At 37.7% G+C, this 13,492-nt stretch overlaps 1 protein-coding gene across 15 annotated transcripts in view; it reads right to left on the bottom strand.

The window, feature by feature from the left end:
* Positions 1–1,027: 1,027 nt before the first annotated feature.
* SYNE1 (spectrin repeat containing nuclear envelope protein 1) overlaps positions 1,028–13,492 on the bottom strand; it is a 292,023-nt gene continuing 279,558 nt past the window's right edge. For 13 of the 15 annotated variants that reach the window (XM_061378642.1, XM_061378641.1, XM_061378638.1 and 10 more), the window contains 6 exons: positions 13,043–13,243; positions 12,566–12,694; positions 12,027–12,239; positions 10,886–10,978; positions 8,963–9,021; positions 1,028–2,259 (listed from right to left, as the gene is read on the bottom strand). In XM_061378642.1, the coding sequence (XP_061234626.1) occupies positions 2,019–2,259; positions 8,963–9,021; positions 10,886–10,978; positions 12,027–12,239; positions 12,566–12,694; positions 13,043–13,243 (936 nt within the window). In that variant the 3' untranslated portion in view covers positions 1,028–2,018. The remainder of the gene's footprint in view (positions 2,260–8,962; positions 9,022–10,885; positions 10,979–12,026; positions 12,240–12,565; positions 12,695–13,042; positions 13,244–13,492) is intronic. The other 2 variants (XM_061378650.1, XM_061378651.1) reach the window with 1 other exon arrangement.

Below are 13,492 nucleotides of genomic sequence, written 5' to 3'. Positions count from 1 at the left end.
AGAGATCTGGGCTAACAGGTCCGAGAAACTACCAAATTATTCACATAGGTGCTCAAATTAGCAATGACTAAATTATGTCACCAAAGACAATGGTAACAGAGGAGAGAGGAGGGATCAATTTTATGGAATCTGTCAGGTCTGTTGCAACTAACAGCTCATCCTTGTACCCCAAAAGTGTATTCCTTATCTTTGTCTACTCAGAATCTGTGGTTATGGATACTAACCTAGCCAGCATGATTTCTGATTAGCAATTTAAAAAAACATAAAGCATTGAAAAGAATACACACTTGTGTCAGCCCAAGTCTTTTTTCAGGTATTTAAGATACTTTGTTGACAAAATATTCATTCAGGATACAAAGGAAGAGGATACAAAATCCTTTTCAGGAAAACATTAATGCTACACTTACCTGAAAAGGAACCTTTATTTTGTCTTCTCCAAATGCCTGAGCTCGCTTGTGGTACTCTAACCACCCTCCCTCAAACCAGCTACAGTGATCACATTCCAGGAATGTAATTCTATGTAACAGCAATAATGCGTTTGTAATATATTTTAAGTAAAAACATTTAAATCACAAGAAAAATTCACATTGTGTGTCATGGATTTACAAGCCCCAAACCATTAAAGAGCAGTAACATGGAGCCATGCTCTGTTATTTTTTCCAAAATGAAAAAGAATCCTCTTTCGGTTGAGTTCTGACTGATAAGCTGGGCAAAGTGTTTGTCACTTCTCAGACTGCAGGGTTTCTGCAGCATTTCTGGAAAACTTACGAGTTCCCAATTTGTTCCTTTTTTTTTCTTTTCTTTTCTTTTTTTCTCTGCTATTTATGCTTCTGCTTTGGGCACATTCCACTAAACCAACTATTGGGAAAGCATAGATCTTGGTACTAAACTGCTACAGAGTTTACTTTAGTGGGGACTGGGTAACCTCAATTGCCAAAGGCTGCAGAAGTGCATACATAAACACACACACACACAGAGCACATGGGTGAGAACGAACTTCAAGAAGAAACAACCCTGAAATGACCAATCAATTCAAAATATGAACAGCTTTCAATATTAGCACAGCTTCTAACATGATACTTTCCTATGTACTTCACATTTGTCAAGTTCCCCAGATCTCATTCAAACATATACCTAATACCATTAATTTGTTACAGCATTTTTTAATCCATTTTAGAAGTGCAGCGTATGTACGTCTTCTAATTTTTATACCATACATATCTCATTCTGAACTTAGAGGTTTCCATACTTGTCATTAAAAAGCACGTAGACAAAATATTTTATGGTATCTATAATAAATGCAAATAAATCAATACAAACAAAACTTGGCTTAGCAAACTGTACATATATATGTTCTCTGTTTTTCAACTTGACATTCAAATTTTTTCCTCATAAAATCTTTTACGATCTTATTTATTACATCCATTTTTTTAAACCTTAAAAAAGTGCTTCTCAGATTTACACCTTGTGCATCCAAAGCAAAAGTTAGAACACCATGCCCGAAACAGAAACCACAGGGAATAATACATTGCCATACAAGATCCTTTAAAATTGTATGTTACAAATGCTCTAAAATTTCTTTAGCATTGGTTATTTTGTATACTGTAGATATCAAGAGGGTATTTAACAGAGACTGGCTAATGGCTCATTTAGAGCAGCACACAGGAAAGGATCTACAGTACCAAGTCCTTAGCTATGCATAGTACAGGGCAATGACCCAGATATAAAGTGGCTGAAGATCCAGAAAGCTGGACAGGACATTTCCCTCACACACGTCACATCCTCCTCAGTACCCAGGATGTGAGTATTTGAACAATGCTATACAGGTAATACACTGTGAAGTCTGATACTGATATACTGATGCGTTACTAGCTGAGTGCCAGCAAAGAATGATATGAGCACAGCAGCAGCTACAGCAAGTAGGTAAAGCTGCCACACTGAAACCTGCCACCCTTTAAAACCATCCTGCCTCCCGGCTAGCACTCCTGCATGGTCACCTGCTGTCTCACAGGTCTCCTTCATAATGGAGGTGGACCATTCATGTATTTTAGCATGGGGTGAAAAGAGCGGGCAAAGTTGTTGGCCATAGTACAGCTGTAGTCCTCCTCGGTCATTGGCACCAGGCAAGCCAGCCCAATCAGGAGCAGCAAGAGGAGCTGAAGTGGCAGAGCAGCTCTGAGGACTCTGAGGAAGAAGGATGGGTGCCGCCATGCTGGCCCAGCCTCAGAAGGGGAGGAACCTGAGCCACCTCTTGTGGACCTGAGAAAAAGATGATGGACAGGTGAATACAGTAAAACATCACGGCAGCAGAGATTGCCTTTAGGCACTCGTCTTCCCTTAAAGCTGGCTTAAAATTTGTACAGGCATTGACTGACAACTGCAGAGGTATTTTTCTCTGAACGTGCTATTTCCCTAACATTCTTAAAAGGCTGTATTTCTAGATTGGGTAGGAAAATGCCAAATGATCACAACAGAAAGGGCTTTGTGACTCCATAGCCCTTTTGTCAATTATAGGGAAGACTCTCCCTTCAAAGTACTGTGCTATAGAGAAGGTGAAAATAAAAGGTGGGCTGTACCTGTCATATGTTCAACGCATGCTGTCCAAATTGGAAGCCTCCTTATTTTAAATAGCAGTTGCATTTGGTTTGCAGAAGTTTCTACATTCGTTTCTGTATATAGTATCCGCAAGGGTGTAATGCATTAAGATTCAGTTACATCAAGCTTCAATTAATTAATATACCAATATGGATGCAATGGGAACTCATTTTCTATAAAGTACATTGAATTTTGAATCTTGCACTGAATCAGCAGTTAAAACCTGTTTGCTCAGCTGAGAGTTGACAACATCCAAGTGATTTTGTCTTGTGTCTATGGATCTGACGTGAAATGTCATGTCTATGAGAGAGGCCAGACCTAGCACAAATATTTCCAAATATTTGCCTGCAAATTAAGCCTCCAAATCTAATCTATTTTTTAATGAGGGATAAAGACATAGATTTCACATTTTCCTTTTTGGCTGAAATTGTCAGAGCTCTAATATATGGATGACAGGTTTTGAGATCAGTGACTGACTGGAAAGAGTGACTACACAAATTAAAATCTGATGGTCTCGGTGTGTTAATTAAATGGCATTAACTGTATTTTAGCACTAGCCAAAACCAGAAGAACTTAGAGCCTTCAAATAATTTGCTTCAAGAGTCTTTCATTAAGACATCATGTCATTAATTTTGTCTTAGACATGCTGCTATAAGACATCCGTGTGGCTATTATAACTATGAAGCCCGAAAAAATCTATGGTTTGCAAAGGCTTAAGAGAGAAGAATGCTCATAAGGATGATTTAATCTCAACTTGAAGGCCTGGAACATCAGGCTTGTTGACTAAGGTCAAATGTTCCCCTGTAAAGCAAGGCAGGGGTGATAGTTCCTTCAAGAAAGCCAGAAAGATTTTGTAAAGTCCAGATGACCAACAGATACATAAACACTCAGATATGCTAAATGATCAACTTGACCTATCCCAGGAAGAAGCGATAATCAAAACATCAGATTGCATGTTGTTTGAATCCATGCTATTGTAGCTTGGATGGAAAGCTGCCTATCACATAATGTAAGACCATGTTACTATAAAGAACATACTGAAAGGATACGGCACATTTAACAGCATCAGAGTATTCCATATTAAAGTTCAATTAAATCAGGACTTCTGCCGTCCAAGAATTCCAAGACAGAAAGTTAATGGACTGAGGTGGAAACAAAGGGAACAAGGAGTGCTTAATTACCTTCTAAGCATTTGATTGCACAATTTACCTATTTACAAGGTTCTCATTGTACAAATGTTACTAATCCCAATCAAAAAAGGCCACATTTCTGCAGCTGAAAACTGCTACTTGATAATAAGTGAAATCCCAGTTTTCTTCACTGCCCCAGTTACGCTGGGGCAACACTGGTTGTCAAAAGTGAGCAGGCAAAATTAACATCTAATTTTCATTTTGTGTATGGATTTAGTAGCACAATCCAGAACTCTTTGCTTTGTGTTTTGACCAAAAAAAAAAAAACACCAAAAAAAAAGAAAAAAAAAAAAGAAAAAGAGGAAAAAGAGCGGTATGTGTAAGCTGCATGGCTGATCTCCATAAGGAACATAAACTTTGTTTCCAAAATAACAGTTTATGGCAAAGTTTTTCAGAATATGTTTTCTACAGTGAGGTAGGGTATTGAAGAAGAGTTTCTAATACTGCATAGAAACAAACAAGCAAATAATGAAACAATATGAAAACATCTTCAGAAGGAGGAGTTCTAAGAAGCTTGAGCACTGTACTGCCCGTGTTTATTACATGTATGCCTCTGTAATCTACATAATTGACTGAAAAATGGAATGGGTCATCTTAGAGCATTTAATGGATTTGGTAAAGAGTGATGGTTAAAAATAAACATTGCTAATAAAAAGGGGTCACTATTCGTAAGGGCCAGAACTCCTGTTTACTCCAGCAGGAGAAGGGGAAGCTGCACTGTATGCTACTTCGGAGAAAATGCAATTTCTTTTTCTTGAGCTTGCATCTTTAGCTGTCTTTCTTCTGACTGTTGCACGATTTGTCACACTGGCCCCTATCTGAGGTGGGAAGGAAGGCCATCTGCTACTTGCTGCATACACAATTCCTACTAACTAGATAAAAGGGGGAGGCACAGCTGCAGACCTGGCCAACAGTAAGCTTCTTTATGTCAAGAATTCTCATAAATTAAGAACTGCAAGCAACAGTAACCCTTACTTTGGGAGTTTGTAATGTCAGTGAAATTGGAACTCTTTCCTAAGCATTTCAAGAGAGAAGCTAATTTACCAGGCTATAGATCAGATGGCCAAAGCGAACCAGCTCAGATGAGTACCTTATTTTAAAGATGATTGATTTTTATTTTTTTCCCCAAGGAAAATATGGTTGAATTAATTTATCTGTACTGCAGTAAACATCTGAAAGTTTATAACAGAAGAATTTATCATTCAAGAGAAGCCAGTATGAAAAAATAAAGTGAGTTTACTGGAGAAGTGACTAATAGAATGCAGACAACAGGCTTACACTGAAAGAGGCACTGCTGGGCTAGTAGGATGTTATTACTTGAGTTAATCGAGGATGAGTCTTGGTTTAATATCTTTATGAAAAGACTATGGCACACAATATAAGAGGAGAAGATTTCATCTGTATGAGAACAGAAGTTGGAAGCCTCCGCAAATACAAAATAGGATTGGCTTGCACAGAAAATAGAGGGTGAATCCAGTAAGTTTAAGAACTAGTTCAAGGAGTTTAAGATTACAGTGTTTAAGACAGCAATAAAAACTTCTGCTGCAAATATGGAAGTTCACATTCTGAAGATAATGAGGAGAATCTATAGCTTTTTGACACAGGATGGCCACAAACCAATAATGTGGCTTGTGAAGAGCTGTGAAAAGGGACAAAAGAAACTTAACAATATATTTCAGTTCAAGATTTCCAGAAGACAGAAAGGGTAATTTGAATGATGCTTTATAAGGCACTAGCAAGATCTCACCTGGAACAGTTTGTGTCATTTTGCTTAACATGCTTCTGGAAGAAGAATTCAAACTTAAACAATCTTCAAGTAGTCAAGAAAGTATGAGTATTTCTGCTACGAAAGAAACAAAGAGCTGAGTTTATCAATATAAGACCTGAGAGATACTAAAACTACCATTCATAAAATAGTGCAGAACAGAGAGAAAGAAAGGTGAACAGTTGTTGAAGGGATATTGTTGGCACAAAATCAAATTACTGCATCTTACCATGGATATATCAAAGGTGGAAATTATTGCAATTCCAGATAATCAGAGAAATTAAAGTTGATAACGACCTTCTAACAGACTTTTTATTCCACTGATTTTCATTTTTTTAAGATGGACATTGCTACAGTTATTAAAGAAAAGGTATAATACTGTGCCTACAAGAGCAGGCAACAACTCTTGGTGGCCTAACTGACTCTCTAGGAATGACCTTGTTTGGCTGAGTTCTCACTCTGCTTCTCTCCCTAGCTGTCAGCACCACATCACCCCAGCCGCAGATCTGGCTTTCCCTGTAAAGAAGATTAATATGTCCATTTCAAAGGCAATCAAATAGGAAGTTTAAGTAACAAGCTCTGACAGTGTGGGATATAACTGGGAAAAGAAACACAGCAAGCCAAGCCCAGGCTTTGGATTTAAGCTGAGTGGCAAAGACTGACATTTCGTGGCCAAAGGCATTGAGAATGCTGTGGCCTGGTCTGTTCCAGGAACAGCAAGTGACCTTCAGAGATCCGCTAGTCATTTGGGGAGGCCTGGGGAGAGCAGGAAATGGAGGCTAGCACTGTGGCACCAAGAATTGAACAGAGCTGCTCAAGAGAGACATTGTAAACACCCTGAGCAAATTGAACCACTACTTTAATCTTTTTAATATTTTAATCACTTCAAAAAACTCCACAGGCACAGGTGTGCATTTATGACAGATGCATTAAACTGATGAAGAAAGACTATTTGCTTCTTGGATCTGCTTTTCCCACTTAGCACATGATTACTAATACCACTTGAGCTTTTAGTTAAATCCACCATGTAACATCTAGTTTAAGCTTCTACCTTGCTTAGAACTACAATATGTGTGCTTGTTTTTATGCCCTGATAATGGGAAAGGCAAAATGACATCACACATGTTATACACAAAACATGGCCCCTCTAATTTTTAAACGAACTTCCACAAACTGCTAGTCCATAAACTTTTTAAAATTGACTTTAGCTCTCCTGTGTTTTAAACTCTAACAGGGTTTGCTGATCCAGTGCAAGATCAAATACAAAGTACTCTGATCAGAGGCATGTCAAAATATTAAAGAACACGGTGACAGCTTGTACTGCTTTATCAGTTAAAACCACATTACACATCAACCACAACCTGTCTGGCTTGCGCATTTGATTAAGTTTCCTATTCAGCGGTGACTCATTCGTATTCCATGCTTGTCTGAATGACAAATTGAACATTGTGTTGGACTGCTACAAGATGTGTTAATAAACAGTGCTGGAAAGACTTGATCTGAAAGGTGCCGCGCCAAAGCCACTGCTAGAATAGAGGTTGTTCTTAAAGCTGCAAAGCATTGCTAGATGCTCTTTGATTCAGTGGCTCACAACCATAAACCTTCTCAAAAGATTGGCATAAGTGGTCTGACTAAACAGGAGAGTGGAAGAGCGCATACATTTCTTCAGTACAACATTGCTAGTGCAAGCATGCTGACCTGCTGAAGACATCCTCCATTCCTCCTAGCTGTTAATGGCTGCAGAGTAAAGCCCCACTCCTCCCTTTCCCCACTCTAAGAAACACAATGCCAAGCTTCGTAGCAGACTGGCGTTGGAAAAATTCTCTTTCCCCATTAGACAGAAAGATGGAGTGTGCATATGTCACCTTTTTTTTTTTTTTTTTGCATGCTTTCCTTGTGTTTCAAAGAAGAAAAAAAGCCCCTAAAAATACGGCAGATTCTTAGGGCCAGTGGAAGCAGTGAAAGATGACTTTACCTGTTCTATCTGCTATGCTACGTGGTTTTGCAACTATGTCATTTTGCTGACAGTCACTATGTATATGTATACATACTATGTATTGGATATTCATATACAGTATTTATATGAATACACATGTAAAGCAAACTTTTTATAAAAAAATGTTTATGCAAATCTCTACATCACAAGTAGCTTTATTATTTATTTCACTTATATCTGAGAATAACCTTTCTGAATATAGCCTTGATTTTGCAAATAAAAAAACTATTCAAGGTATATTTATCTGCTTGGTTATTGCCCAATCACTGTATTAAATTTAGTGTTGCCTTTTTTCCAACATCAAATCTTTCACTTTAACAGGAGTTATTTTTAAAGTTTAGTTAATTTTTGATACACATAGAATAGATGAGGTTTAGGATTTAACTATTAGAACAAATACATACTTTATTTACACTTTCTTATCATTTTAGGTATTGAAAAACTGTTGAAATAGCAGAATACACCTATACATATTGGCCTGTTCATTTATTTTTTTTTTCTTTTTTTAACTTCATAACTCTAGAAGCTGAATTGTGACTGATCAGTGAAAAAGTGAAGGTACACACATCACACTGACAACAACAAAGAATGCAGAAGCACTGTTAGCTGCAGAGGTGACAGGTTCCTGAGGACAAGATGGAAAGCAAAAAGCTGTAGCTGCAAGCCTGCTCTCTACTGGTCAGAGAGAGATGGGGCAGTGCTGCTCCCAGAGCAATACACGGATGCAAGCACCTGGCAAGAGTCATGGCAATGTTAGCATGTTATATTGCAGTCGTTTTAGGCGGGGAAAGTGACCCCAGGTCTCAAAAACCTCAAATTATGACTTTTAGTTTTGATTCTTAAGTACTGAAAACCCACAAACTGAACAAAACATTTCAGGAAAAAAAAAAGAAGAAAAAAAAGTAAAAGAAAGAAAGAATTAAAAAAAAAATAATAATAAAAAGGATGTTAGTGTGTCTCATCCAGATCTGTGGGTTTTGTGAATTCCAGAATATGATATTTGTCTATTACCTGCCTTAATTTAATATCTAGAGGTAAAGAGGATGATAAAAAGTGTTTGCCATGAACCTACTGGCATTTCTGTTAGATCATGCCAAAATAAATTATTCATTAATTATTATGAGTGTAAACATGCACTCATCCTGATCAGTCATATGAAAAACAAATGTTGACTATATGGCATTCCTGGAAAGCAAAAGCTGTAGATGTCCAAGGATTAGCCAGTATTTCTATTTAGGAAAGAATTTGAAGTAATTGAGAGCCCCTGTTGCCAAATTGTTAACAAAAGTGAAGTTTTCACTTGTTTAAGTCCTGGCCACCTGACAGAGTCGGTGCAGATGCAGAGGAATCACAGCCAATTTCCATCATCCTCTTGGGGTTCTAGGACAGAGTGCGGAAACCAGGAGAATAAGGTACCTGCTATGTGGACTGCTGACAGAGGGTCCAGGCTGTGAGAGACTACATTTGCCCCGTGGCTGTTTGCAATGAACAGGGGGTAAAGAAAGAAGAATGTTCAGTCCAGGCAAATAAAGACAAGCTACTGATGAAACTAAATTAAAAGTGCAGCAAAGGAAACATAAAAAAAAAAACAAAAAACCAAAAACAACCAAACAAAGCAAAATCAAGTGAAGAGACCAATACCCATGAACCAAGGAAACTGGCTTTTCTTTGTGCCTAGCAGCGTATGGAAATGATTGGAACATACACAGGGAGCTCAAAAATAAGTTTAGTCATTACATTTATAAACAGCTCTGGATTAAAGAAAAACCAACAAATAACAAAATCCCCACTAGTAATTTAGCTCAAATGATTTTTAATATAAAATAGAAAACATATTGAGTATGCGCAAATATATATATATATTTCAAAATGCAAATGCAGCAAATATAATACTCTCAAGGAAAAAAGTCCAAGGGCCTCCTTTGATGAGTGTGACCTCTTCTCCACCCTCGTTCTCCACCACAATTTTGAAGGCCAAATAACTGTAGGTGCATTCCTGCACTCACAACTATTTGCTGGATATTTAATGCAGTCAGATTATTATAATTCTGATTGCATTTTTGTATTAGTATTTATTTATTTAGCATTGGTATATTTGGCACGGAAATTCTAAACAATTTCACTTCAGTCTCCAAAATTGCAGGTGCAAAAACTGGAAGTTTGAAAACCAGACCCAAAGGAATCATACAACTCAGCTATACGTTATGGACAAAAATGAAAAAAAGTAGTCACATACATAAACACTAACAAATTAGAGATAGACAAATGCTCATTAAAATGTTAAGATGAAACATATTATAATTCTACATACTCTTTAGACAAAATTTTATGGTAAAATACTTCTCCATTTCCTGCAACAGTCAGGCATCATCCAGTTACAACTGTGATATCAGAGCTTTTATCAGTTAAGTTTAAATTTGAAGATAAACATATTGATTTCATAAATAAAATGTTAAGGTTTATATTCCTTCTCCTTTTGAAAAGCCAGTTTTCCTTTACATTCTCATACTAGCATCTAAAAGGAAACTAGTGAATGTAAAAAAAAAACCAACAAAAAAATCAATTTTAAAAGCCATAAAATTTATCAAGACAGAACTCAGAGGCTGTAGAAAAAGTGCAAATGGAATAAAAACCAAACAAAACCAACCAACAGACCCAACCTGATTGTTTTAAGAACTAAAGAATAAAAGCAAAGCAATCAACCAATAGAATTGCAGAAAAAGATAAAATAATTGCAGTTCCATTCTAGGCTCGGAGTATGGAAGTGTTAAGTAAGAGGCATGTGTAGCTATATTTCTTGAATTTTGTGCCAGCGATGCAAATAGACAACTCCAGAGTTGCCATCACAGCCACTGATTAGGCCCTGTGCAACTAGTTTTGTGTAATGTTTTAAGCCCTTCAGCTCTACTTAGCCATTCATCCAAAGTCTCAATAAGACCATTTGTAACCTTCACCAGAAGTGACCAAAAGCCCCTTATTGAGATTCTCAATGAAACAGCTCTGAACAGAAGCCCAAACGGAAATGGAGTGCTGTTTATATCAGACAAGACCAGACTTTCGGGTGCTGCCATCACTAGAGCAAAATACAAGACACATGACATGCCATACTATGGTAAACCAACCACACTGACAGCCCTGGTTTTAGATTGTATTTACCACTTATTTCATGCAGGATGGGATATGCAGCAGGACTGGGGCTAGCAGCTGTGTTTTGTTCTTGATTTATGCCATTTCCTTTCCTACCAAGTGAGAAGAGGGGCCTTCCAGCTGGCTAGAGCTACTGTAGACATCTAGAGCTCCCATCCATGAGGTGGCAGAAAATACATAAAATGGAATTACCGTTCTCTGTCTGCTTGGAGTGCTTCTTCCAGATACAGGACTTACTGAGCCTGATGTGTCCAATTCATCAGCAGAGGACCATGAGGACAATTCCTAAAGTTCAGAAGGAACAGAGCTCAGAAATACAGCAACTAGCAGTTCAGGTAAGCAAACAAACAAAAAAAAGCAACAACCCTCAGTGAAATCCCAGCAGAGTTATTTCCAAGCAAATAAAATGAAGCAGTTAAATTTTGTTACCAAATTTTATAAGACTAAGGCATTACATGTTTTCTCTGTTAACCCTGAGGAAAAAGAAAAGCAAACAGGTAGTTAAACTTAATTGCTTTAAGTGACACATTTTTCACCAAAGTCAATAGAGAGGAAAAAACAGTTGCTCTTTATTGGCCTTTAATTACGAGAAGAGGCTGGTACCACCAAGATTTTACTTAAACAGGCAGAAATTCACTAGCAAGAGGGAAGAACTGAGTTCTTATGCCTTAGTAACCTAATCTTAGGCTAATAACCCTAACCATTCTATGATTGGACGTACTTTGCTAATCCAAGACTTTTAAAGCAGGTAAATAAAGAACCATTTTGAAATCTTTACTTTATACCTGCCACTGTTGGCAAACATATACACATAACTCCCTCTCAAATACCCTGAGACACATGATAACTTGAAGAGATTTGGAGTATAGCTCAAAGCTCAGAAGGCTCTATGAGATTCATTGGCCTATTACATTATTTATTTTATGCCCTTTTTTTGTTGTTGTTGTTTTTTTGTTACAGAGTGAGCATTATCTTCCTCACCAGTGACAACTGACACACTATAATTTTCAGTACTGCAAGTAGAATAATTATTTCATATACTTCATCAGTTGACTGAATCAGTAATGGCAGGGTAAGCAAACCAAGATGTTCAACACTTATTGCTACAGCAAAGAGAAAAAAATTGCTGGATTAAGAAAACTATTACAAATGATATGTTTACATTATATAGTGTAAGATTACTTTATGATATTCAAGATTACATTTGTCCATCTTGATAAGTATTGCAAACAGCAGAAAGAGTGCAGCCAACAGCACTGACCAGAGAAAGACAGTCAAAACAGCAGGAAACGTGTGTCCAGCATACAGCAAGGAATAAAAAGTTGTGACCTACCAGCTGACTACTTGAAATGTCTAGGATTTTCTCTAGGTCTTTAATATGACGTGTGACATCCTTCAAGAGGAGCTTCAGTCTGTTTCCAATGACATGCACCTTTTCTTTGGCTTCAAGACAGTCTTCACCTTCAGCATTGACTAGCAATTGGCAGGACATATCTTGCAATGATGCCACCTTCAGCTGAGACTCCAGCAGTTCACGTCTGATTTGCTGTTACCAAGGCAAGTACCAGGTATTTTTAATTAAAGGTTTCTTTCTGTTTGTTTGCTTTTAAAAAAGGGAAATGAAAAATGTTCTAATCTGCAGGGAGATAGACAGGTGGACAACAGCCTTGTTCTTGCTTGAGATTTTATATCGCACGTTATGCTATTAATGGAAGTGAGCAATGTCCCCTACTAAAGTAGTTACTGACATTGATCCCACAGCTGTGTGTTAACATGCAATGTACAATGCTAACCCTCAAATGAAAGGTAAATCTGATTAGGTGTTTTTCTGATGATGCATTCTGGGAGAAAAAGGGGTGATCATATCCCTACCAGTAGAAGTCTGTGATGATCCTGCAGCGTATCTGAGTCCAGGTTTGTATCGATGGGCACAATCTCATTTTTTCTTCTGTCAATATTCTCTAACCAAAGCAGCAAACCATGGCTCATTTCATGGAAATCCTGCAAGTGATGAGTGATGATTTTAACAGTGTAGTAGAAAATTCCAGTCAAATTCCGTTTTTTAATTCATCCTACTGTAGGTCCTCCTGGCTAAATAAGATCACTTACGAGGAATAGATTAGAATACTATTCCAGAGATGCAGAATTTAGTAAATCTTGTTCTAGAAATACATGCTTCAGATAGTGCAGGTGTACCTTTCAGACAATACATGCTGAAGCTGTATTTTGGCCTGCATGGCCATCTAGTTTCAGACTAGATAATGAGCACACCAGGAAACAATATGGTTTAAATTTTTGATATGCAGGATGCTGGCAATTTAAAATGAGTGCCTGGCACTTAATACAGACCTGGCACTGCATTAATGCATCCTGTAATGAGCAGCGCCACTCTTCGATCATACTGCATACGTGGTCCCAGCGCACATTCATCTGAGACAGGCGTTGTTGAAGCTTCTTGCTCTCTTCACTGTCAGACTGAGTGAACTCTGAGCTACACAGATTGATGGATAAGATGATTGCTTTGCGGTTATCGATTGCTTTTTGCAGCTCCTTGATGGTAAGACAAAATGGGACAGGGGAAGAAAGGATGGAAATCAGTAAAATGTGACTTTCAGAAAAGCCAGGCAGAGAAGGCACCCCAAGGATGCACTGATTTACCATCAACAACTGCAGAATAGTACCTTACTGTAACAGTCTCTTTACTCTGGATATGAGATTCCTGTGCTCACTCTGTGACTTTGCAAATGTTCACTCTTTAACATCTACTAAAATTTTACTGTGAGCATAAACTGGAACAAG

Source organism: Neopsephotus bourkii, unplaced genomic scaffold (genome assembly GCF_033783945.1).
Source record: "Neopsephotus bourkii isolate Nb327-2 ecotype Australia unplaced genomic scaffold, CSIRO-AGI_Nbou_v1 NB_1767, whole genome shotgun sequence".
Lineage (NCBI taxonomy): Eukaryota > Metazoa > Chordata > Aves > Psittaciformes > Psittacidae > Neopsephotus > Neopsephotus bourkii.
The sequence above is the reverse complement of the archived record's forward strand: the minus strand, read 5'-3'. Positions and strand labels throughout refer to the sequence as shown.